The following is a 27,351-nucleotide window of genomic DNA, read 5'->3' as shown; positions in this document are numbered from 1 at the left end:
GATCACTCACCATCTTTTTCTGAAGACGTTGGCTCTAGCTGATGGCTAGTTGGCCATTATTCATGTGCTAGTCTAGAAGCAGAATGTCAATCGGGCACGAACCCCACCTGATTCCTTCCCCCCCCCCCCCCCCCCCCCCCATTACCCAGGGACACTGGAGCCAGATGTCGGACTTGCAGAGCCACTCTAATGGAGATTAGCTAACTCGGCATGGACCAGGGATCACATTTCGGCACCTTCCTGTCTGAGTGGCTCAGCTACCCGTTGAATCAAGTCGCTGAGCTGTCAGAGCGGGCCACCTTTGTCTTTTTGAAAGAGCGCACAAATTGTGCGGCAGGTTGCCAACATTGCTGAAACACCAGTACACATTCCCACAGAGTGCTGGGATGTGGGATCACAATCGATCTTTCCTTTCACTCTCTCTCTCTCTCTCTCTCTCTCTCTCTCTCTCTCTCTCTCTCTCCATTCCCTCCATATTCCCAGTTTCTGCTGAGTTCCCGATGTACACTAGGATGCCACGTGGAGGTGCTGAGCAGCTGCTATTGGGAGGTGCTGGCCTTTCCTTTCTGGGACCTGGCTTCAATCCAGCCCAGACTTGATGGGAGGAAAGTGTCTGCGTTTGTTTTAATTTATTTGTTCTCGGGATATGGGTGATGCTGGCAAGGCCACATTTATTGCCCATTCCTAGTTTCCTTGTTAACGCTTCAGAGAGCATTAAAAATCAACCACATACCAGAGGTGTGTTTAGGCCGGACAGGGTAGACGTGACATTCACTTGCCTGAATAACATTAGTGATCCAGGTTGGATTTTGCAACAATCTGGCAGCTTTAGTGGTCATTCCTCTGGCCCAACAAGCCCATTCCTTCATTTGACTAAATTTAGCCCCCCTCACCCCCACATTACCACCATATCCCTTCAACCCCAGCTTCTCACATTTCCCTCAACCCTACCTACCCACCTTCTCACCATATCTCTCAACCCCCACCTTCTCGCCATATCCCTTACTCTCTTCACAAATTACCAGATTTATTGAATTCCGTTTCATAGCTTGCCACGGTGGGATCTGAACTCATGACCTCTGGGTTGCTAGCCCTGTACCATAACCACTAGCTACTGTTTTAAGGGTCCCACCTAAAATGGGTGTGGACATTTTAAATCTAGTTCCTAGTGGGCATGGGCCCACAGCACAGAAGTGCCCCAAATTCAGCACTAATGTGCAACCTTCGGGGTTACAGAATGAGGGGGAGCAGTGCAGAAATAATTTTGCTCTCTATTTAATCCATGCTGTATCAGACTTGGGAGTGTTTGACCGTGACACCGGGTGTCCAGAATGGAAAGTGTTCTGTTGCTCAGCACGAACATCCCTTGCCTCTATGAGCACGAAATTCCCCTAAAAGAAGCTGGTTTGAACAGTCATGCTTCAATTCTATGTATGAGAAATGGAGAGTGAATCGGGAAACATGCTAGGCTGCTTCAGAATCGAAATTGTACTCTTTGAAATAAACAAGTAATACAAGTACAGGACAGGTTGATCAGTGTGAGAACAAAGGGGCAATGTTTTAGGCGAGGGTCTCTGGTGCTGATCAGCCTGCAGTGCAGTTCCACATTTTTGATCCTCTGTTCTTTGTTCTCTTAAATACAGTTTATTTCCCCCTCTCTTCCCCCCACCCCCCCTCCACCTTTTTTTTTAGATCTGGCCTGTTTTATCCGAAACCTTGAACAAGCACCAAGCGGAAAATCGGATCGTGGAGCGCTGCTGTCGGTGTTTACGTTTTGCTGTCCGCTGCGTGGGGAAAGGATCAGCTGCACTACTTCAGCCCCTGGTCACCCAGGTAGGTTAGTCTGGGGCCCAGCCCGCTGCTGTTGCACTTCACGTGTGGTGGGGGTGAGGGGAAGGAAGGAGAATTTTAAATATAGATCTGCTCATGATCACAAGCAGATTTCTTTGCAAGGTAATAGACCAGTGGAATAAGTTACCAGGGAAGAACTTTGAAGTGTGCAGTATAGAGGGAGACAATTAGATGTGTTTCTGGGGCGAGAAGAGAGTGAGGGATAGGGTGAAAAGGTGGGTCGAAGGGTGGGAGGCGCAGGTGGGTTGAAGGGTGGGAGGCGCGGGTGGGTCGAAGGGTGGGAGGCGCGGGTGGGTCGAAGGGTGGGAGGCGCGGGTGGGTCGAAGGGTGGGAGGCGCAGGGGGGGTCGAAGGGTGGGAGGCGCGGGTGGGTCGAAGGGTGGGAGGCGCGGGTGGGTCGAAGGGTGGGAGGCGCGGGTGGGTCGAAGGGTGGGAGGCGCGGGTGGGTCGAAGGGTGGGAGGCGCGGGTGGGTCGAAGGGTGGGAGGCGCGGGTGGGTCGAAGGGTGGGAGGCGCGGGTGGGTGGGAGGCGCAGGGGGTCGAAGGGTGGGGGTCGAAGGGTGGGAGGCGAAGGTGGGTCGAAGGGTGGGAGGCGAAGGGTGGGAGGCGAAGGTGGGGCGCAGGGGGGTCGAAGGGTGGGAGGCGCAGGGGGGTCGAAGGGTGGGAGGCGCAGGGGGGTCGAAGGGTGGGAGGCGCAGGGGGGTCGAAGGGTGGGAGGCGCAGGGGGGTCGAAGGGTGGGAGGCGCAGGTGGGGCGAAGGTTGGGGTTGAGTTTAGCCAAATGAAGTGATGGGCTTGTTGGGCCTGATGGCTTTTCCCAGTACCTAAAAATGCTTGCGTTCTAATATCTGTTCATGGGGTAGCAAGGTTCCCTCTAATAAAGCAGAGTTTCAATTATTAACCTCTTCAACTGAGACTGAAGTCTCTTTCACAATTCACAATTCAAATCGCTTTATTGGCATGATAAGGTACATCTTATGTTGCCAAAGCATCAAAATACATTTATGGTTGAACACATAAACGCGGTTCTATTCATAGTGTATAAACAGGTATATCCCTGAGTTTATAAATATACATTCGCCTTGTTTATATATACTCTTGTCTTAGTTTACTGGTTGTCCCTCTGTTCATGGCAAGCTGTAACGTAGTGTGCCGCCAGTGTTACACAGCTTTCCTATATTTCCTGCCCTTACTTGAATTTCTCAAAGCTGTTTGCCATCTGAGGACCAAGGGGTGACCTGCTCCCAGTTCTTCAGCAGTCCACACACACTAAAACAGGCAATAGGACATGAGTAACTCTCTTCCCTCCCTCTCCTGTTCATCATTTACAATGGCATAGCTGGAATTGGTTAGTATCTTGTGGAGAATTGATTGTAAACCTGCACCCCTCCTGGTTGAGGGAGGATTGTTGCTCAATGCTCCCTTAGTACTGCACTGGAGTGTCGGCCTCGATTATGTGTTCAAGTTCTGGAGTAGGGCGTGAGCCCACAACCTTCTGGTGGAGAGGGAATTGGCTACCAACTGAGCCAAGTTGACACTTGCCAGAGGTACGAAGGTCGATCCTTGCAACTTCTCGCGCAGAGAAAGGGTCTGTAAAGAGGTCATAAATTAGACTCCTCTGCAGATTCCTAGGAGATCTGTCACTGACAGATTGGATCTCGGCGTTCTGATCCTGCCCTCTAAATGTGGAGTCATGTTGCAGTTGTTGCAGTGGCAGGATTGAGAGATAGATCTGCCTCGGGGAAATGACGTCTCAGTGAGCTGCTTCTGTTCAATTTAATTCCTTCATATGATGAGGCATCATATCTCTGTCACTCCCTCCTCACAGACCAGAAAATTGGCAGCTCACCCTGTGGGTTTGTGGTGAGCATCAGCTATATTCTGCCTTCCTGGAGGATGCGGCTGTGCCATTAGTTGCTTCAGAGCAATGGTGTAGTATTGTCCTCTTTGATTCTTCGTTAGGTCCCTTGTCACGAGTGGGGAGAGCATAAGAACGTAGCCCTGCTCCTGAAATGAGAGGCTTCCCCACCCCCCTACCAAAACTCGCGAGCGTCCTGGGCTCTCTCCCCCCCGACGGACATCCCGGGCTCCCCCAACCACGGTGTCCTTCAACTGTGGTTCAACAAAAAATAACACACACCAATGCAATGCTACCCTGTGACAGTGCTCAGTGAGGACATGGTGCCCTTGCCGTATTTTATGCCCACCACTAGAGGGTGGTATTGCGTAACGGATAGCATTCCTGCTGCGAAGTTTATGTCAGTAATGGTGAATTGCCGAGCAATATTTCTGCCACCAGATTTGAGCACTGTGCAGTGCTTTATACTCTTGCAGTGTCTGATTGCTGCCACTAGCGGGCAGCAGTGCAAGTACTGAATGCAGTTGAATAGTACAGCCACCTTGACAGTATGCAATTGTAAAGTACAATGTTGGGGGAATGTTAGGAGTCTGATCTATAATCAAAACATTGATCTAATACACACGGACCTGCTAATTTTTCAGTGATATGTCGAGGGCTAAAACCAGCATTCCCCTCTCAATCGGCACCATCAAAAATTGATTAGGCGGACATTCATCTCGTTGCTGATTATGGGATCGTGCTGTGTGCGAAATAGCTGCTGTGTTTGCCTCCATCAGTCACCGTACTTCACAATAATTCATCATTTGCCAAACACTTTGGGGCATTCTTCTATATTGTGATATGATTTGCTGTAATATTAACACAGTGTGTAAATATTGTTCGGGCCTTCATCGATTGTGATCGGGGGAGAGGAGAGACCCTCAACATTCATGGTGCCCAGTCCCCCAAGTATTTTTAATCAGACTGTGTCTAGATTGGAGGGGAGCGATATTCCAACTTTCTAAACCCACGGTGGATCCCAACATGATAGCTGAGCTGACTGACTTTGTGAGACAGGAGCCACAGAGCTCGAGCTGTGTTGTGTCAGGTGCTGTAGATCACATCAGGTCCTGTGCAGTGTTCAGAAGCTCACAAGACAGTTACAAATGAGGACTGTCATGTGGCCCGTGTTAGCTCATTCGTCTGGGAAAAATCCTACACCTAAACTTCTCCCCCCACATCGCAGCATCTGTTTCTTAATTTTTTTTAATTAATTATCGGGATGTGGGCATTGCTGACAAGGTCCGCATTTATTACCCATCCCTAGTTGCCCTGAATTGAGCGTCTTGTTAAGCCACTTCAAAGGGCACTTAAGGGCCACCCACGTTGGTGTGGGACTGGCGTCACACACAGTTTAAACTGTGTAAGGACAGAAGGTTTCCTTCCCTAAAGGACATTAGTGAACCAGTTGGGGTTTGACGATAATCCAAAAGCTTCACGGTCCCTCTTACTGATAAAATTTCCAGATTTTGTTTTTAAAGCGGGATTCAAATTCTCAAACTGTCATGTTGGGTTTGAACTCCTGTTTGCTGGATTACTAGCCCAGTAACATAACCACTGCACTATTGTCGCAGGGTTTTTGCCTCCACTTCCCTATCCTAAAGGCCACACAATGGGTTCATCAGTGTTTGTGTGAAGAACATCCTTACATCAGTCCTGAATATGCCTGAGTTTGACCTGTAGCCCTGGTCCCAGTTTCTGGATTTACCGTTCCTATGCAGTTTGCTGTTTTAGATACCTTTGTAAAGTCACCTCTCAGTCGCCACCTTTCAAGGCTGAAAAGCCCAAGTTTCCTTAGTCTTTCCTCATAACTCCGAGCCTCCGCTCTTCTGTTCTATTAAAGAATATTGAAAATAAAACTTTGCACGGTAGAAGAGGGACAGTAACCCCTATCTTTTATGAGCACTGTCATGGCGGGATGTCGTCGTGGGTGGTTCAGTCCTTGTCGAGGAGTGAGTTTAAAATTCCACCTGCTTATTGAAGTGATTTGTGCTTTTTTTCTTAAAATACAAACAAAAAATCAGAAATTTGAGTGAGAGAAATCAAGGTGATGTGGTAGCGGACTGTAGCCCTGTGAAGAAAGTGGGAAAATTCTGTTTCTCATTACTCGGGGCTGTATACAGCCACTGTGGGGGTTGTAATGTTCACCAACCCTCTCATTCTCCCGACTATCCTCCCTATGTAGATGGTGAATGTGTATCGAGTGCACCCACATTCCTGCTTCCTCTACCTCGGCAGTATCCTGGTTGACGAGTACGGAATGGAGGAAGGCTGCCGGCAGGGACTCCTGGACATGGTACAGGTGAGATACGGCAGCCTAGTGTTTCCTACATTACAACACTGACTACACTTCAAATGTACTTCATTTTCTATAAAGCGCTTTGGGACATCCGGTGATCATGAAAGGCGTTATATAAATGCAAGTCTTTTCTCTAACTCCATTTACCCACCTTGGTTCCGTAATCCTTAATACCCTTACCCAACAAAATTTATCAATCAGTCGCGAAAGCTCCAATTGACCTCCAGCCTCAGCAACTTTTTAGGAAAAGAGTGTTCTAGATTTCCACCACCCTTTGTGTGAAGAAGTGCTTCCTGATATCACCCCTGAATGGCCCAGCTCTAATTTTAAGGTTAAGCCCCCTTTGTCCTGGGACTCTCCTCACCAGAAAAAATAGTTTCTATCTGTCCTATCAATAAATTCAAGGAGGAACTGAATCATTATTTGACAAAGAAAGTGGTTGAGGGCTATGGGTGAGGTAGTGTGTAGTATTGTTTGAACGATGTGATCAGCCCCAGTTATGTTTCTAGGTAGGAAAACTGATATCAATAGTCACTGTTTAAACAAAATATTCACACGTGCAAAAAAACATATGTGACCTTCCAGTAGGTAAAGGCAAGGTGCCGGGTGTTATACTGAGAGCTGTACCCCTGAAGGTAAAGGCAAGGTGCCGGGTGTTATACTGAGAGCTGTACCCCTGAAGATAAAGGCACGGTGCCAGGTGTTTACTCAAGCCTGGAGGTACCAGGTCGGGGCATCTGCATTTAGATTTAGTGTCCCTGAGCTAGAGGCAGTAAAAATCAGCCATGATCGCTGTTCAGGGATCCCTGCTGGGAAGTGTGTGTCGGGAAGGACAGGATTAGATTCTATCTTGATTCCCACAATGGTCAAATAGCCTGCCAACACTCGCCGAATAAGCACGTGAGTGAGGCAGGCTGGGACCCACGGGATAATACTCCATCGGCATCTCCAAGGAGAAAGAGGGAGAAAGAGAGATGAAGTAGATGGCAGTGTTGGGCCATCCTTCTCTGATAGATGGCAGTGTTGGGCCATCCTTCTCTGGTAGATGGCAGTGTTGGGCCATCCTTCTCTGGTAGATGGCAGTGTTGGGCCATCCTTCTCTGGTAGATGGCAGTGTTGGGCCATCCTTCTCTGGTAGATGGCAGTGTTGGGCCATCCTTCTCTGATAGATGGCGGTGGTGAGCCAACCTTTTTTGGTAGATGGCGGTGGTGAGCCATCCTTCTCTGGTAGATGGCGGTGGTGAGCCATCCTTCTCTGGTAGATGGCAGTGTTGGGCCATCCTTCTCTGGTAGATGGCAGTGTTGGGCCATCCTTCTCTGGTAGATGGCAGTGTTGGGCCATCCTTCTCTGGTAGATGGCAGTGTTGGGCCATCCTTTTCTGGTCGATGGCGGTGGTGAGCCATCCTTTTCTGGTAGAAACATAGAAACATAGAAGATAGGAGCAGGAGTAGGCCATTCGGCCCCTTGAGCCTGCTCCGCCATTTAATGAGATCATGGCTGATCATCCAAATTCAGTACCCGGTCCCTGCTTTCTCCCCATATCCCTTGATCCCTTTAGCCTTAAGAAATATATCCAACTCCTTCTTGAATATATTTAATGAATTGGCCTCAACTGCCTTCTGTGGTAGAGAATTCCACAGGTTCACCACTCTCTGGGTGAAGAAATTCCTCCTCATCTCTGTCCTAAATGGCTTACCCCTTATCCTTAGACTGTGACCCCTGGTTCTGGACTCCCTCCACCATCGGGAACATCCTTCCTGCATCTAGTCTGCCTAGTCCTGTTAGAATTTTATAAGTTTCAATGAGATCCCCTCACATTCTTCTAAACTCTAGCGAATACAAGCCCAATCGACCCAATCTCACTTCATATGTCATTCCTGCCATCCCAGGTATCAGTCTGGTGAATCTTCGCTGCACTCCCCCCATGGCAAGAACATCCTTCCTCAGATAAGGCGACCAAAACTGCACACAATAACCAAGGTGTGGTCGCACCAAGGCCCTGTATAACTGCAGCAAGACATCCTTGCTCCTGTACTCGAATCCTCTCGCTATGAAGACCAACATACCATTTGCCGCCTTAACCGCCTGCTGCACCTGCATGCTTACCTTCAGCGACTGGTGCACAAGGACACCCAGGTCTCGTTGCACTTCCCCTTTTCCCAATCTATTGCCGTTCAGATAATAATCTGCCTTCCTGTTTTTTGCCACCAAAGTGGATAACCTCACATTTATCCACATTGGGCAGATGCAGTACAGGTAGACTACCCTTTATCCGAACTTCCGAAAACCGAAACCCTCTAAAAACCGAAGGTTTTTTCGTTCAGCGTAAGTCGTGCGCACGACTTACGCTGAACGAAAAAACCTTCGGTTTTTAGAGGGTTCCGGTTTCGGAAGTTCGGATAAAGGGTAAGTCGTGCGCACGACCCCCCGCCGCCGGCCCCGACCCCCGCGGACCCCCCCCCGCCGACTTACGCTGAGCGTCAGCGTAAGTCGTGCACACGACCCCCCCCGCCGACCCACCTTCCGAAATTCTCCGAAAACCGAAACACGGCTGGTCCCGAGGTTTTCGGATAAAGGATAGTCTACCTGTATAATCACCCAACCTGTCCAAATCATACTGGAGTTTCTCTGCATCCTCCTCACAGCACACACGCCCACCCAGCTTTGTGTCGTCTGCAAACTTGGAGATATTACATCTAGTTCCCTCGTCTAGATCATTGATATATATTGTGATTAACTGGGGTCCTAACACCATCCCTGCGATACCCTGCTAGTCACTGCCTGCCACTCGGGGAAAAAAAACCATTTATTCCAACTCTTTGCTTCCTGTTTGCCAACCAGTTCTCTATCCAAGTCAGTACCTTACTCCCAATCCCATGTGCTTCAACTTTGCATGCTAATCTCTTATGCGGGACCTTATCGAAAGCCTTCTGAAAGTCCAAATATACCACATCCACTGGTTCTCCCTTATCTATTCTACCAGTTACATCCTCAAAAAATTTCAGTTGATGGCGGTGGTGAGCCATCCTTCTCCGGTTGCCCAGCAGGCATGTGCCTTTAACTCTTGGCTTTCTTTGCAGGCCTTGTGTATGCCAACCTTTCAGCTGCTTGAACAACCAAACGGCCTTCGGGATCACCCAGACACAGTGGACGATCTTTTCCGCCTAGCAACCAGGTACGTTGAGGACTCTGTGCGCCGTTCTCTTGTCTGGAAGGGGGTGGGGTGTGGTTTACTTGGAACAGACTCCCAGTTTTGATATTTGCACGTCTCCCGAACACTGACCCTGTCCTCCTTAAAGAGCTATCCAATGAGTCCCACTCCCCTTGCAATTTATTACATTACAAAGAATTTACAGCACAGAAACAGGCCATTCGGCCCAACTGGTCTGTGCCGGTATTTTATGCACTACACGATAGGGCAGTGTCCTAGGCCCAGCCATCATCAGCTGCTTCATCAATGACCTTCCCTCCATCATAAGGTCAGAAGTGAGGATGTTCGCTGATGATTGCACAGTGTAAAGTTCCATTCGCAACTCCTCAGCTAATGAAGCAGTCTATGCCTGCATGCAGCAAGACCCGGACGACATTCAGGCTTGGGCTGATAAGTGGTGAGTAACATTCGAGCCACACAAATGTCAGGTAATGACTATCTCCAACAAGGGAACATCTAACCACCACCCCTTGATATTCGATGGCATTACCATCGCCGAATCCCCCACCATCAACATCCTGGGGGGGGGTCACCATTGACCAGAAACTTAACTGGACCAGCCACATAAATACTATGGCTACAAGAGCAGGTCAGAGGCTGGGTATTCTGGGGCGAGTGTCTCGCACCCTGACTCCCCAAAGCCTTTCCACCATCTACAAGGCACAAGTCAGGAGTGTGATGGAATACTCTCCACTTGCCTGGATGAGTGCAGCTCCAACAACACTCAAGAAGCTTGACACCATCCAGAACAACGCAACCCGCTTGATTGGCACCCCATCCACCACCTTAAACATTCACTCCCTCCACCGGCGCACCGTAGCTGCAGTGTGTACCATCTACAAGTGGCACTGCAGAAACTCGCCAAGGCTTCTTCGACAGCACCTCCCAATCCCACGACTTCTACCACCTAAAAGGACAAGGGCAGCAGGCACATGGGAACACCACCGCCTCCAAGTCGCACACCATCCTGACTTAGAAATATAGCGCCGTTCCATCATCATCGTTGCTGAGTCAAAATCCTGGAACTCCCTCCCTAATAGCATTGTGGGAGTACCTTCACACGTGGACTGCAACGGTTCAAGAAGATGGCTCACCACCACCTTCTCCAGGGCAATTAGGGATGGGCAATAAATGCTGGCCTTGCCAGCAACTCCCACATCCCAGGAACAAATAAAAGAAAAGCCTCCTCTCACCCTACTTATAGTATCTTAGAATAATACAGCACAAAGGAGACCATTCAGCCCATCGTGCCTGTGCTGGCTCATTGAAAGAGCCGTGCAATTAGTCCCATTCCCCTGCTTTCTCCATAGCCCTGCAAATGTTTCCTTTTCAAGTATATTTAATTCCCTTTTGGAAGTTATAATTGAATCTGCTTCCTTCGTCCTTTCAGGCAGTGCATTCCAGATCATAACTCACTGCGTTTAAAAAAAAACAAAAAAAAAACAAAAAAAAAAACAATCCTCATCACCCCCTGGCTTTTTTGCCATGTAATAGATTCATGCTTAAAGCTTGATGTGTCAATTAACTCCAGAAATCCATTCCTAACCAGATATTTATCCAGCTCTTTGTTTCGAAGATTCGAAGGATTATTACATAATGACTTGGTTCCTGTTCTGAGACTGGAAATTTAATCTCTGGAATTCATGGTTGCAGCCTTGAATAATGGAGGTGTAAGTGTAGGTCAATATTGTGGAGTTTCACTCCATTATCTATGGAAGATGCAGAGACATTTTGTAAGACATTCCCTCTGGAGATGCTGCATCTAATCAAACGTTTCTCTGCAATGATGGAGCTGCATTTTCGGTGGGCATTTCAACACTATCAGCATATCCTTCTCTTCCTTTCTCCCTCATGTACTTTTCCAGCTTCCCCTTAAATCCATCTCTGCTATTCGCCTCAACCACTCCGTGATAGCAGGTTCCCCATTCTAACCACTCTCTGGGTAAAGGAATTTCTCCTGAATTCTTTATTGGATTTATTATGACTATCTTTTATTTATGGCCCCTAGTTTTGCTCTGCCCCACAAGTAGAAAAATCTTCTCTACGTCTACCCTATCAAACCCTTACATAATCTAAAAGACCTCTTACTGAGTCACCTCTCCGTCTTTTCTCTAGCAAAAAGAGCCCCAGCCAGTTCAGTATTTCCTGATAATTATAACCTCTCAGTCCTGGTATCATTCTTGTAAATCTTTTTTACACCTTTTCCAGTGCCTCTATATTCTTTTTGTAATATGGAGACCAGAACTGTACTTCCCTTCAAGTATTTATGCAATTCCCTTTTTTTCCCCCTGTGCAGGTTTATTCAGCGGAGTCCGACCACACTGCTGCAGAGTCAGATCATCATTCACATCCTGAACTGCGCCATCGCAGCCGTTATCCTCGACCACCGGGACGCCAACTGCAGTATCATGAAGTTCTTGCGGGATCTTATCCACACGGGGGTTGCCAAAGACGTAAGTTTATGCCACGACTGAGCCCAGAGTTCGCAAACAGCCTGGGCCCCTAAAACTAAATACGGCTGCTGGGTGGGTTTGGCAGCGGTCTCCCCTCTGACTCGGAAAGTTGCAGATTTAAGCACCACTCCAGGGTCTCGCACACAATCTGGGTTCACGCGGCAAGGGAGTGCTGCACTGTCAGAGGTGCTGTCCCTTCGCATGAGCAAAGCTCTGTGCCTGTTCAGGTGAATGTTAAAGATCCCGCGGCGCTATTCAAACACACGCAAGGGAGTTCTCCCGGTGTCCTGGCCAACATTCCTCCATCAACCAATTCCTCCAATGGTTATTCATCATGGGATCTCGTGGAAAAATGGCTGCTTGCTTGTGTCTACTGCACACACTTCTGCTGCGCTGAGAAAAACTTTAGTTTCCAACATCTGAGTCACCAAACTTGCACCATGATGGTTTCAGTATGCTTTAGGTTTGAGAAAATAGCTTCTCTTTTACTCAGTCCAGTAATTCAGTGTCATTACAATCCAGCTTGTGTCTACACTTCAATGTAATTCTTGTGTGAGAAACGCTCTGAGATGTTTGCTGTTTGTGGGAGCTTGCTGTGCGCAAATTGGCTGCTGCATTTCCTACATTACAACAGTGACTACACTTCAAAAGTACTTCATTGGCTGTAAAGCGCTTTGGGACGTCCGGTGGTCGTGAAAAGCGCTATATAAATGCAAGTCTTTCTTTTCTTTTTGTTTCCGCAGCATGAGGATGACTTTGAACTGCGGAAGGGGTTGATCAAGCAGGTGATGGCCCAACACGGGCAGCAACTGGTCAATCAGCTGCTCCAGGCTGTGTGCTTCTGCCTTCCCCCGTATACCTTGCCGGATCTAGCGGAGGTTATATGGGAAATTATGCAAATCGACAGAGCGGTAAGATTGCAGTTGGGTCTAATAAATGGCCGGAGGCTTTAGCTCATTAATCGAGGTGGGAGAGGGTGTTAGCAAACGTTGCCCCATCTCCCACAGTGTGACGTTTTCCTTTACACTCACCGTCCTTCCTGTGACCTCCGAGTAAGATTGTGCCGTCACAGAATCTTACAGCACAGAAGGAGGCCATTCAGCCCATCGTGCCTGTGCTGGCTCATTGAATGAGCTATCCAATTAGTACCACTTCCCTGCTCTTTCCCCATAGTCCTGCCAATCATTCCTTTTCAAGTGTGTATATATACAATTCCCTTTTGAAAGTTACTAATGAATCTGCTTCCACCACCCTTTCAGACAGTGCATTCCCGATCACAACTCGCTGTGTAAAAAAAAATATCCTCAATCCCCCTCTGGTTCTTTATCCAAATATCTTCAAATCTGTGTCCTCTGCTTAACGACCATCCTGCCAATGGAAACAGTTTCTCCCTATTTACTTGATCAAAACCCTTCATGATTTTGAACACCTATTAAATCTCCCCTTAACCTTCTCTGCTCTAAGGAGAACAATCTCAGCTTCTCTAGTCTCTCCACATAACTGAAGTCATTGCTGACACAGCAACGGCACACCCAGCCCAGTTGCCCCTGCAAAGCCCTCCTCCCCAACATCTGGGGACTTGTGCCAAAATTGGGAGAGCTGTCCACAACAAGAGCCTGACATAGTCATACTCACAGGATCAGACCTTTCAGCCAATGTCCCAGATTCCTCCATCACCATCCCTGGGTATGTCCTGTCCCACCGGCAGGACAGACCCACCATGTTCAAAATCATGATCGAGTAAATAGGGAGAAACTGTTTCCATTGGCAGGATGGTCGGTAAGCAGAGGACACAGATTGAAGGTATTTGGAAAAAGAACCAGAGGGGGATTGAGGATAATTTTGGCGGCACAGTGGTATACAGTCGGGAAGGAGTGGCCCTGGGAGTCCTCAACATTAACTCCGGACCCCATGAAGCCTCATGGCTTCAGGTCAAGCATGGGCAAGGAAACCACCTGCTGATTACCACCTACCACCCTCCCTCAGCTGATGAATCAGTACTCCTCCACTTGGAAGAAGCACTGAGAGTAGCAAGGGTACAGAATGTACTCTGGGTGGGGGACTTCAATGTCCATCACCAAGAGTGGCTCGGTAGCACCACTACTGACCGAGCTGGCCGAGACCTGAAGGACACAACTGCCAGTCTGGGCCTGCGACAGGCAGTGAGAACCAACACGAGGGAAAAACCTACTTGACCTCGTCCTCGCCAATCTACCTGTCGCAGATGCATCTGTCCATGACAGTATTGGTAGCAGTGACCACCGCACAGTCATTGTGTAGACAAAATCCCGTCTTCACACTGAGGACACCCTCCATCCTGTTGTGTGGCACTACCACCATGCTAAATACGATAGATTCAGATCTAGCAGCTCAAAACTGGGCATCCATGAGGCGCTGTGGGCCATCAGCAGTAGCAGAATTGTATTCCACCACAATCTGTAACCTCATGGCCCGACATATCCCTCACTCTACCATTACCATCAAACCAGAGAACCAACCCTGGTTCAATAAAGAATGTAGGAGAGCATGCCAGGAGCAGCACCAGGCGTACCTAAAAATGAGGTGCCAACCTGGGGAAGCTGCAACACAGGACTACACGCATGCTTAAAAAGCGGAAGCAGTATGCTCTGGACAGGGCTAAGCGATCCCACAATCAACGGATCAGATCAAAGCTCTGCAGTCCTGCCACATCCAGTCGTGAATGGTGGTGGACCATTAAACAACTCACGGGAGGGGGAGGCTCCATGAATATCCCCATCCCCAATGATGGTGGAGCCCAGCACGTGAGTGCAAAAGACAAGGCTGAAGCGTTTGCAACGATCTTCAGCCAGAAGTGCCGAGTGGATGATCCATATCAGCCTACTCCTGAGGTCCCCACCATCACAGAAGCCAGTCTTCAGCCAATTCGATTCACTCCACGTGATATCAAGAAACGGCTGAGCGCACTGGAAACAGCAAAGGCTAAGGGCCCCGACGACACATTGGCTGTCATGCTGAAGACTTGTGCTCCAGTACTAGCCGCGCCTCTAGCCAAGCTGTTCCAGTACAGCTACAACACTGGCAACTATCCGACAATGTGGAAAACTGCCCAGGTATCTCCTGTGCATAAAAAGGACAAATCCAATCCGGCCAATTATTGCCCCATCAGTCTACTCTCAATCATCAGCAAAGTGATGGAAGGTGTCATCGACAGTGCTATCAAGCAGCACTGACTCACCAATAACCTGCTCACTGATGCCCAGTTTGGATTCCACCAAGACAACTCTGCTCCCAACCTCATTACAGCCTTGATTCAAACATGGACAAAGGAGCTGAATTCCAGAGGTGAGGTGAGAGTGACTGCCCTCGACATCAAGGCAGCATTTGACCGAGTGTGGCATCAAGGAGCCCGAGTAAAACTGAAGTCAATGGGAATCGGAGGGGAAACTCTCCACTGGCTGGAGTCATACCTAGCACAAAGGAAGATGGTTGTGGTGGTTGAAGGTCAATCATCACAGCCCCAGGACATTGCTGCAGGAGTTCCTCGGGGCAGTGTCCTAGGCCCAACCATCTTCAGCTGCTTCATCAATGACCTTCCCTCCAAAATAAGGTCAGAAATGGGGATGTTCACTGATGACTGCACAGTGTTCAGCGCCATTCACAACTCCTCAGATAATGAAGCAGTCCATGCCCGCATGCAACAAGACCTGGATGACAGTCAGGCTTGGGCTGAGAAGTGGCAGGTAACATTCGCGCCACAGAAGTGCCAGGCAATGACTATCTCCAACAAGCGAGAGTCTAACCACCTCCCCTTGACAATCAACGGCATTACCATTGCCGAATCCCCACCATCAACATCCTGGGGGTCACCATTGACTAGAAGCTTAACTGGACCAGCCACATAAATACTGTGGCAACAAGAGCAGGTCAGAGGCTAGGTATTCTGTGGCGAGTGTCTCACCTCCTGTATCCCCAAAGCCTTTCCATCGTCTACAAGGTACAAGTGAGGAGTGTGATGGAATACTCTCCACTTGCCTGGATGAGTGCAGCTCCAACAACACTCAAGAAGCTCGACACCATCCAGGACAAAGCAGCCCGCTTGACTGGCACCCCATCCACCACCTTAAACATTCACTCCCTCCACCACTGGCATACCGTGGCTGCAGTGTGTACCATCTACAAGGTGCACCGCAGCAACTTGCCAAGGCTTCTTTGGCAGCACCTCCCAAACCCGGGACCTCTTCCACCTAGAAGGACAAGGGCAGCAGGCGCATGGGAACACCACCACTTCCAAGTTCCCCTCCAAGTCACACACCATCCTGACTTAGAAATATATCGCCGATCCTTCATCGTCGCTGGGTCAAAATCCTGGAACTCCCTCCCTAACAGCACTGGGAGTACCTTCACCACACGGACTGCAGCGGTTCAAGAAGATGGCTCGCCACCACCTTCTCGAGGGCAATTAGGGATGGGCAATAAATGCTGGCCTTGCCAGCGACGCCCACATCCCATTTTTTTTTTTTAATTGGGGGCAGTTTTACGCAATCTCATTGAAACTTATAAAATTCTAACAGGACTAGACAGACTAGATGCAGGAAGGATGTTCCCGATGGCCGGGGAGTCCAGAACCAGGGGTCACAGTCTAAGGACAAGGGGTAAGCCATTTAGGACAGAGATGAGGAGGAATTTCTTCACCCAGAAAGTGGTGAACCTGTGGAATTCTCTACCACAAAAGGCAGTAGAGGCCAATTCATTAAATATATTCAAGAAGGAGTTAGATATATTTCTTAAGGTTAAAGGGATATGGAGAGAAGGCAGGGACAGCGTACTGAATTTGGATGATCAGCCATGATCTCATTGAATGGCAGAGCAGGCTTGAGGGGCCGAATGGCCTACTCCTGCTCCTATCTTCTATGTTTCTATGTTTTCATGTTTCTAATTGACCTGTTCCACCTGGCAGCTCATACTTGGGTAGAACCTGTACAACCCGCCCACAAAGGGAACTTCCATCTCTCCCATCTGGGCGGTTCCAGAGCTGAAAGGCCAGTCAGGGTTTAAACATTTGCATATTGACAGCTAGCTGAGCAGAGCTTTACAAATTACCAGCGATGCATCGATAGAGCAGCTTTGCAGTAATTACACTCCGAGCAGTGTTTTTCTCATCCACAAGAAATTGTGCAGCAAAACTGGAAATTAGATTTCCAGTTTCAAGGAACCGTAGTGTAAAATTTTCAATTTTGTGGGACCTTCAAGATTTCTAATTTTAATATTTAAGCCTCAGGTCCCTGTCTGCACAGAATAATATTGTGCATTCAGCCTCAGTCTGCCAGTTTGTTACCCAGGCTCACGAACACTTGAATCAGGGGGTCTGTGTGTGTGTGTGAGCACACTGTGCACATGTGTGACAGAGTCTCTACATTTCCCCTTCATCTCAGGACGGACTCAGTGAGGTGCTGCCTGTCATTTTAAGAATCTAATCATCTAATTATAACAAAACCAGGAAGTCCCATCTCTTCTGAAATTTAGACAATGTGTTAATCACAAAATAGATTCTCCAGCTCGCCCCCTAAACTCTAGTGCCTTTACTCTGTGCGTTCTATAAATCTTTGGGTGTTTATTTGCTCTTGTCCCCTCCAGACCTTTTGCAGATGGTTGGAAGCTTCACTCAAGTCATTACCTAAGGAGACAACAGGGGGGGCTATCACAGTAACACACAAGCAGCTGACCGACTTCCACAAGCAAGTCACCAGGTGAGAGCTGCTCAGTGAGCTTGCAAAGCCAGCCATGTCGTAATAGGTTCATTGTGTAGTTTTGGGAAGGTGAGGGATGCCAGTGTTGGGGAATGAAAAGCTTTCCCCTCTTTGACACCTAAAGTTTGCAGCCAGCACTCCCTGGGACTGGCGAGATTACCTCACCATTTCGGCTCAATATTGGCCTTTTTAATACATCCCATATGTCTGATTTGCTTTACTCACAACACTCTGGTACGGTAAAATGGCGGAGTGGCGCTTGGAGATTGCGGCTCACCGATCGCACAACACTTTCCTGGAGCCCTCCTGTCTATGTAAGGCAGCCTAACCCGTTTCCATGGCATGGCAGGGGGAGGGGAAAGTGAGACCGGTTACAGGGGAGGAAAACTTTCAATGAATTAGCAATCAGCGACATGCTCAGACCTGTACAAGGGCTGACTGTTTGGAGGTGGAAGCCAATCGTGAAGTCTCTGCCCAGGGTGAAGTGCTGACAGTGAACAAGTTCTAACTCGAATCGTACGATATGGTCCTGACCAGCTCATACACTCCCGAGTCAGGAATGGCTTGAACTGAAACCTGTGTCTCCTGAGCACTCGTGCTCTGAAACTGCTTTCCACATTGCTCAACTCTGAACAATAGAGTGTTGTTTCAAAAGGTTAAGATTTCATTGGCGCTAACAGTTTAAGCAAATTGGCTGGGGTAGATGAGTCAATGATTGTGCTTCTCTGCGACCTGGATTTTGACTCCGGCAGCGCACCTAAGCTGGATTCTGCCATCACCCAAGCTGGCTGGGGATCGGGAGTGGGGTCCGGGAGTGCGGACCCTGGCTGATTTTATTTTTTGCCTCCTTACTCCAGTAATGTCAGGGTTGATTGAGCACTACTGCTCAGGAAAGAGGCGATTAAACGCGCAACGCACTGCTGCCTCACCCAGAAACATGGCAGTGCGATAGTTTCAGAAATGAAATGTGAATCATTGCAAATTTTAGCTTGAACCTGAGGACAATCAGCGAGAGTTTTTATTGAATAGTAACTCTCTGGGTTTTGACTTTAACTTGTGTAAATTCGTGATTGAATTGGTCGAAACATTAATTGCTTCTTTGTGATATTTATCCACTTGCCAAATTAAACAGAACAAGACTCCACCTTTTGTACAGCAGGATCTCTTATAAAAAGCTTTTTATTTCTTCTATATGTATATTGCGATTTCCTTTTCAGTAGTGAGTTTTGCAATCGGATTATCCTTTTTAATAAACTGTACAAAAGACTCTCGCAGTGGCCAGGTCACACCAGCCCCAGTCCATTGAGCCGCACAGACCAGGGAGCCCCAAAGTTTGATCCCTGGTCTGTGTGGAGTTAGCTAACATCTGTCCAAGCAGGCGCAGTAGTGCACTAGCTGGACTCTGTCTCTGGGTTAAGGCGGCCATAATTAACCAGTGTTCCCGACTGCTGTCTAGTGACCCCTGCTGGAGAGTGCATGTGTGTGCAGACAGGGTCGGGTTCAGCTCCCATTGGTCCACTGTCCATCGCACCTGAAGAGTGGCCACAAGGTGCCTGTAAAAACTGCAGCCCCCAGCAAGATTCAGCGGCCACAAGAGAAAGGAGAAAATGAAATTGGGGGGTGGGGGGACAAAGCTTTGAAACGGGCATGTTTGTTCATCTTGATTCTTTTATATGTTGTTAAATAAATGCAGCGATCTCCTTGGGCAGGAGGCTGGTCTGTGAGAAGCCGTTGATCCCAACCTTGGAGATGAGTTTACCTCAGTAGAGACTCGTTCACCCAAGAAGACTGTCACCAGTTGTGGTTCCTGGCATTTGCCTTTATTGGTTATTCAGTAGAGCGGAACATAATCACCTTTTAACCTTTGTACAAGTTCCTCTGTCTGTCTGTTATGGAGTTAATGTTTTATTTTGTGTTTTTCTCTTGTATCCTTACTAACAGTCCCTGAGGCGTCATGTGATCGCGTGTCTATTCATTTTGTGAGGCCAGATAAAAGCGTTAATTTAACCCAGTCCTCTTTGTGAATAGTTTATGTAGATCAGTGTTTATTTAACCCAGTGCTCTGTTGCTTTTTAATGCATCTCTTTCACTTGTTACAGTGCTGATGAATGTAAGAAGGTTTGCTGGGCTTTGAGAGATTTCACACGCCTCTTCCGATAGCTGTGTTCACAAATCCATGACTTGCATCAGTCTCCCAGGTAGGAGCTGTCCCTGTATTTGTAAAATGTAACAGTTGGTAGCCTGGAATCAGCCAGCTTCAGAGCAACACTGCAGGCAGCTGGGGAGAAAGTTTCTGTAACACCCCCCCCTATGTGAGGAACCAGGAAGGAGTGTCCCTGGAACATCGGACCTTCTTTCCCTGTTTCAGGTGTTTTGTGTTATAATTTTCTAATGTGCCCCTCTCCTATCTATTCCCTCCCCACAGAACTAAACCCTTCAGTGACGTTTAATCTCTGCTTTGTAGGGGGATGGCTGTGTGGGATCCTTAACATCCTTCCAGATGACCTGGGTGTGTTGGGATTGTGTGCCTCCCTCTTTGCCATTCCCCTCCCACTTATTTAAGGAGAAGAAACTTAAAGCAGTCTGTCTCTCTCTCTCTCACTTTCCTTTTTTCTCTCTTCCCTTTTCCCTGAGTTGAAGGTGTCGTATGCTGTATGCACTCGACAGCCAAGCGCATGCGATTTCCAGCAAGGGTTCACTGGGTAGCCATCAGGAGTGGCAGCACTGGCTGACATTCCTCTTTAGAGCTCGTCAGCACTGAAACCAATTGTAGCATCCCAGTTAATGTCCCATCTGGGGTCAGACTCCTGGGACCTTCCAGTCTCTCTCGCTGAGCCAGCGGGAGTTTCAACATCTTTATTCTGAAGGCACCTTCTCCTTCTCTTGGTCTCCTCGTGACACACCCTTCAATAGTGGCCCAGAAATTTTCTCCCCAGCTGTCTGCTGTATCACTCTGAAACTAGCAGCTGAGATTGTCCCCTCGCTAAATCGCTAGAGAGGAACTCGGCACCCCTGTGTCAGATTGAATGAATTTTAGACCTAGTTTCAGCATCGAGCATTACTGGGGTAAGATGCAGACTAAAGCTCTTTCTAGTCTGCTCTAACCTTAGAGGAGCACCACTTTTCCCATTTCCCACATCAGCCAAGTACGATCAGTGGTGAATTTTCCCTGTCCTCCTGTGCTTTCACCCTTTCTGAGCCCACCAGAGAATCTCCTGTCTCCTCCAGTGCCACCCTGCAAAATGTTCACTCGCTGGCGAGCAGGGCCTCCCCATCCATGACCTCATCTTGGAGAAACATTGCAACATCTTGTTGCGACTGAAACCTACTTCACCACTGGTGACCCCTTCTCCCTCACCTGAGCCTTTCCCTGGATTTGGTACCTTCCAGTTCCTTTTCCTCCATATTCTGGTGTTCCAAGATGCCTCCCTCGCTGTGGGGAGTGGTTTATAAATACATTTGCTGTTGAATAGAGGGACTGTTGTGCTGTGGAACCAGGTTGAACCTGTTCAAAATAATGTCACACTCAAACCTTACTGCAACAGACAGAGAGGGACCTTCATCCCACGTGTCTAGGCTGGATTTGGATCTAGATCCCCGGGGTGAAAGGTCAGCCTCTGACCCATTGCCCCATCCGGCCTCTCCAATTTCTATTCAACGTATTTTTTAAAAAAATTCTTTTATAAACTCTTCTAAAATTGTTGCTTATTCTTTCCACAGAGGACCGTGTCTCAAAAAAAAAGACCGGAAATGCGAATCAAAAAAAAAACCAAAATGCCATGGCCGGGTACCAACGAGAGCAAACGGGGCAAACAATCACAAGCAGAGGTCTGTAGCCTGGGAGAGAAGTGCCAAAACGCCCTACTGCATAACGCCACATGGGTGCAGCTTCCCTGGCATTGTGCATCAGGGCATGCAAGGGGGTGGGGGAGGTCCAGGATTTTATGTCCCCCTCTCAGCGTCAAGATGGCTTCAGCAGGGGACCGACAGCACGAACGAACAGCTGCCAAAACGACTGGCGGCGGAAATTCAGTTGCCTCAAGCTTGTATGTAAAAGGGAGGATCTGGAATAAACCAGCTTTTAATCAGCCAGAGTTCCTTCAGGGAGGAGTTTGTTTTGTTTTTTTTGGGGTGGGGGGGGGGGGGAAATGGGGCGGGGGCGGGGGAGATTATTGTGCACCGCACAAGAGACTTTCTTAATGATTTTTAAAATGAAAATCATATTTAACGTTCATGATTAACGGACAAAGGACAGAACGGGCTGTGTAACCTCAGCTGTCGCAACTTAAAAAAAAATATCTAGGAAGAGCGTTAATTAAAAAAAATAAATCCAGAATTCCTAAAACGGAGCCATGGATCTCTGGGACGTGGAGTTGTGGATCTGAGCCCGACCTTTAGCGAGGAGGAGGTGGAAGAGTTTCGCCCCATTGATTGTGAAGATTTCGACTGAGACTGAGTAACAGGTCAGGAACAAAAAGCGAGTGAAGGGTGGGTGGGCACTGGCTGTTTACAGCAGCGTACCAGGACTGCGCTGTCGAGCTGGGTGGGAGGGATGGGGGTCCCGGGGTGGGTGGGTGGGGGGGGGGGGGATGAGGGTGTGCAAGTGCTGTTCCGTCTGGTGTTGTAGCCATCTCGAGAACAATTAAAAAATGAATAATATTAAATCTGTCTGTGGCTGTTCTTATAGTGAAAGTTCAGATAGCAACAGCTTACACAGAATTTACAGCACCGAAACAGGCCATTCAGCCCAACTGGTCCATGCGGTGGTTTATGCTCCCACTGTACTCCATCTCACCCTATCAACACACCCTTCTATTCCTTTCTCTGTCGTGTAGTTATCTAGCTTCTCCTCCAATGCATCTCTGCTATTCGCCTCAACTTGTCCAAGTGGTAGCGAGTTCCACATTCTTGCCACTCTCTGGGTAAAGATGTGACCCTGCAGCTGCGGCTGGGCGTTGCAACATTAATTTCAAACCTCGCTGAGTCACCTGCAGGATTCACTCTTCCAATTCTCAGTTAAAGTAAGACAGTTGACAAATCCTCCTCCCCCAGTGGGTGATTCCCTTTGGGAGAGGGAAGAAGCTAAATTAGGACTGCGCTGAGGGCGGCCTCTGTAAGGGCCTGGTCGCTCACTTCAAATATCTCCCCGGGGCACTGCACCATACACACACACACCAGGTGTGCTCGTGAGTCACTCAACTGGTAAAGGGAGTCTCCTTCAGATTAGGAACAGGTGATTGATTCACTTGGCACTTCCCTCTGACTGAGCAATTTCACTTCCCCGATTGAATTTTCATTACTATAACCAGGTATAAGCTGCCTCTTCAGAAATGGTTTTTGTGCCGTCCCGATATCGGGATGGGACTAGTTCACGTTTTAAGATTTTTCTTAAATGGAAAGGACAGCCAAAATTGGTTTTAAAAAAATTGGTATCTCTTTGTCTTTCTAGGAATGTACAGTAAATCACGTGGGAAAGTTGTGCTTGTTTTCTTTTGGAGGGGGAGACGTTTGAGAGGGTCTGTCTGGTTGTTGCAGTGGGTCAATCATTGTGACTTCACCCCTGGGACTCCAGCCTAGCTCAGGTTGATGGGGGATGTAAGATTTCTCTGTCTGCTGGCTGTAGTGATTGTGTGTGTGTGATAAGTTTGGGATGGTCTCCATTCCGTTCCCAGTAGGGGCACAGTCTCTTGCACAATGGGTAGGGGGGTATCTGAGGTGCAGAGCCTCTCCAAAAGCAGAGAGAAGATTGGTGAGGTCTGTGATTGGGAGAAGGGGTCTTGTGTGGAAAATAAGCTGTGATGTGATATGAAGTATAGACAGAAAATGCTGGAAACACTCAGCAGGTCAGGCAGCATCTGTGGAGAGAGAAACCAAGTTATCAGGTCTGTGACCCTTTGTCAGAACTGGAAAATGTTACAAATTTTAAGCAAGTACAGAGGCGGGGAAAGGGGGGAGGGAAGGAAAGCACAAAAGGGAAGGTCTGTGATAGGGTAGAAGGCAGGAGAGATTAAATGACAAAAGGGGGTGGTAATGGGACAAGTAAAAAGAAACAAAAGATGGGTCCAAATAGCAACAGCAGACACATTACCAGCACCCGCTGTCCGAAAAAAATGGGAGCAGTGGTTATGATCTGAAATTATTGAATTCTATGTCGAGTGCAGAAGGCTGTAAAATGCCTAATCAAAAGATGAGGCGCTGTTCCTCGAGCTTTGTTGAGCTTCATTGGAACAGTGTAGGAGGCTGAGGACAGAGAGATGAGTGGAACGGAGAATTAAAATGGACCGGAAGCTCAAGGTCACACTTGTGGACTGAATGGAGGTGTTCAGCAAAGCTATCACCCAATCTACGTTTGGTCTCCCTAATGTAGAGCAGCAAATCATAGAATGGTTACAGCACAGAAGGAGGCCATTTGGCCCGTTGAGCCAGTGCCAGCTCTCTGCAAGAACACTTCAGTTAGTCCCACTCCCCTGCCCTTTCCCCATAGCCCTGCAAATTTTTTTCCTTATCCAATTCCCTTTTGAAAGCCACGATTGAATCTGCCTCCACCACCCTTTCAGGCAGTGCATTCCAGATCCTAACCACTCCCTGTGTAAAACATTTTTTCCTCATGTCGCCTTTGGTTCTTCTGCCAATCACCTTAAATCTGTGTTCTCTGGTTCTTGACCCTTCCGCCAATGGGAACAGTTTCTACTCTGTATCGACCCCGCATGATTTTGAACACCTCTATCAGATCTCCTCTCCACCTTCTCTGCTCTAATGAGAACAACCCCAGCTTCTCCAGTCTATCCACGTAACTGAAGTCCCTCATCCCTGGAACCATTCTTTGTAAATCTTTTCTGCACCCTCTCTAAGGCCTTCACATCCTTCCTAAAATGCGGTGCCCAAAATTGGACACAGTATCCCGTTGAGGTCGAATCAGTGTTTTTATAAAGGTTCATCATAACTTCCTTGCTTTTGTACTCTATGCCTCTATTTATGAAGCCCAGAATCCCGTATGCTTTTTTAACCACTTTGTCAATCTGCCCTGCCACCTTCAACGATTTGTGCACATATACCCCCCAGGTCTCTCTGTTCCTGAATCCCCTTTAGGATTGTACCCTTTAGTTTTTATTGCCCCCCCTCGTTCTTCCTACCAAAATGCATCACTTCGCACTTTTCTGCGTTAAATTTCATCTGCCACGTGTCCGCCCATTCCAGCAGCCTATCTATGTCCGCTTGAAGTCTATCACTATCCTCCTCCCTGTTCACTAAACTTTCAAGTTTTGTGTCATCTGCAAATTTTGAAATTGTGCTCTGTACACCCAAGTCATTAATATATATCAAGAAAAGCAGTGGTCCTAGTACTGACCTAGAATACAGTATACTAAATTGAAAGTAGTATAAGTAAATCGCTGTTTCACCTGGAAGGAGTGTTTGGGGTCTTGTATGGTGGAAAGGGAGGAGGTGAAAGGGCAGGTGTTGCATCTGCTGCAATGGGAAGGTGCTGTGGGAAGAGGAGCAGGTGATGGAAGAGTGGACCAGGATGTCCTAGAGGGAACGGTCCCTTCAGAATGCTGAAAGGGGAGGGGAGGATGTGTTTGATGGTGGAATCGCGCTGGAAAAGGCAGAGGATGATTTGTTGAATGTGGGTGATGTGAAGTGTTTTAAAAAAATCTTTTTCCCCCTCCCACTGCTGATTCATGTTGGGGTTTTGGTTCTGCAAAAGCTGGGACCGCTGCAGTATCTCAACCCAGTGTTCACTCTTGTGTGATACCAGGCAACGATTTGGGGGGGGTGGGCAGGCTCTTCTACCACAGGGGCATCACAGTTGATTGCAATTCTGTCCTCGCGCGCCCATCTGGCAGATCAGGAGCCCAGCTCGATATCTCCACCCCCTCCCCCCCGATGCAACACATCGCTCTCCACTGCTGCGCGGGCTGAGACCAGCTAACTCGTACAAGACCAGGAATGGGACCTTCCTGATCTGCTAGGCTTAGTACCGCACAGGATTTTTAAAAGAATAAAATGCATCAATGTAACTAGAGGGTCAACATGTGTGTATATGGAGAGAGAAGGAATGGGCGGGGCTTCAGTTTATATTCTTTGAATCGTTCACCTCTGTTGACAGATTCGCACCACATTTGTAAGATGCAGTTTATGATGGTAGGACAAGGAGCTTAATTCTGATGCTTATCTATTTTTTTGTTCTGTCGAGCTACATTTACACAGCATGGTCTTCTCTTCAGTGGCTAGTGGTACACGAGGCAGCCCATTTCTTCCACTGCTTTTCCACCCAGCATATCTCTGCTCTAGGTTGTTTCCATAACAAAGTCCCTTTAAACTTTACTTTTAAAAAAGACTTGTACTTATATAGCACCTTACACGACCTCAAGACGTCCCAAAGTGCTTTACAGCCACTGAAGTACTTTCTGAAGTGTAGTCACGTTGGAGGAAACACGGCAGCCAATTTCCACACAGCGAAGTCCCCAAACAGCAATGTGACAATGACCAGATAATTGTTTTTGGTGCTGTTGGTTGAGGGATAAATATTGGCCAGGACACTGGGGAGAACTCCCCTGCTCTTCATCAAAGTGTCATGGGATCTTTTACGTCCACCTGAGTAGGCAGACGGGGCTTTGGATTAATGTCTCATCCGAAAGACAGCACCTCTGCGAGTGCCGTAGTCCCTCACTACTACACTGGGAGTGTCAGCCTAGATTTTTGTGCTCAAGTCTCTGGAGTGGGAATTGAACCCACAACATAGAAACATAGAAGATAGGAGCAGGAGTAGGCCATTCGGCCCTTCGAGCCTGCTCCGCCATTCAACGAGATCATGGCTGATCACCCAAACCCTAGCACCCGGTCCCTACACCGACAGCCATCCCACCCAAGCCCTATCCCAGTAACCCCACGTATTTAATCCCCCCTAACACTAAGGGCCAATTTTTTTATCATAGCCAATCAACCTAACCAGCACATCTTTGGACTGTGGGAGGAAACTGGAGCACCCGGAGAAAACCCACGCAAACACGGGGAGAATGTGCAAACTCCACACAGTCACCCGAGGCCGGATTTGAACCCGGGTCCCTGGCGCTGTGAGACAACAGTGCTAACCACTATGCCACCGTGCTGCCCTTCAGGCGAGAGTGCTACCCACTGAGCCACATGTTGGGACAGGTCATTAACCTGACTCACACCCTGTCAGGAGAACCCGAACCCACTAGTTGCAATAGTGGTTGTTACTCTACCCCCATCGGATGAAGATACCCTGCTCGATGTAAACCCAATATTCAGGGGCAGGAGCTCTGGTCCCTTGCTCACCAGGGCTAGGATGGGCAGACACTCTATTCCTGCTGGATGTAATCCTAGTATTCATAAACCAGAACTCCTGTCTCCACTCAGCGGGTCCGCTGAACCCTGCACCTTCTGACTCGAAGGTGAAAATTCTACCACTAAGCCCAGGCTTACTCCATTGACCTGTCTACCTGATATTGTTTGAATGAACTGAAGCCAAGTAGCTGAGAATCTGTTGACTGTGGGGCTGGTGTTTAATTCCCTGAACTACTCCTGTGGTGCCTATTTGAGAAATTCTCGACTAATGGTTTTTCTTGTACGTGTTGCCACTGGTTGAATATAATTCCCTTTAGATAATCCGCAGGATTGGAGTTTAAATCCAGCCTCCACTGACTGGCAGCAGGCTATTCCACTGGAGTGTTTGTACTGCGAGGGAGGGAAATCACCAACACAAGGAGTTAAATTAGTGTTATTTTGACTCCTGCAACAGTAAACTAGGATACGAGTACCATTTGGGAAATTTTTCTAATGCAAGTTTCTGAGACACCTGCCCCGCTCATCGATAACTAACTGTAGCAACTCGTCAAGGCTTCTTCGGCAGCACCTTCCAAACCCGTGACCTCTACCACCTAGAAGG

At 48.2% G+C, this 27,351-nt stretch overlaps 1 protein-coding gene across 1 annotated transcript in view; it reads left to right on the top strand.

The window, feature by feature from the left end:
- Nucleotides 1-21,987, top strand: part of tnpo3 (transportin 3) — a 55,362-nt gene extending 33,375 nt beyond the window's left edge. Inside the window, exons 12-19 of the mRNA XM_086010579.1 lie at nt 1,693-1,833; nt 5,934-6,050; nt 9,129-9,223; nt 11,556-11,712; nt 12,456-12,623; nt 17,329-17,441; nt 19,541-19,639; nt 21,162-21,987. Coding sequence (XP_085866705.1) covers nt 1,693-1,833; nt 5,934-6,050; nt 9,129-9,223; nt 11,556-11,712; nt 12,456-12,623; nt 17,329-17,441; nt 19,541-19,601 — 852 coding nt within the window. The 3' untranslated portion in view covers nt 19,602-19,639; nt 21,162-21,987. The remainder of the gene's footprint in view (nt 1-1,692; nt 1,834-5,933; nt 6,051-9,128; nt 9,224-11,555; nt 11,713-12,455; nt 12,624-17,328; nt 17,442-19,540; nt 19,640-21,161) is intronic.
- The last annotated feature ends 5,364 nt before the right edge of the window (nt 21,988-27,351 follow it).

The sequence above is a fragment of the Somniosus microcephalus genome, chromosome 17 (assembly GCF_052327205.1).
Source record: "Somniosus microcephalus isolate GS21.2 chromosome 17, FLI_Smic_1.0, whole genome shotgun sequence".
Lineage (NCBI taxonomy): Eukaryota > Metazoa > Chordata > Chondrichthyes > Squaliformes > Somniosidae > Somniosus > Somniosus microcephalus.
Note: the sequence above shows the minus strand (reverse complement) of the source record. Positions and strands in the feature narration are given on the sequence as shown.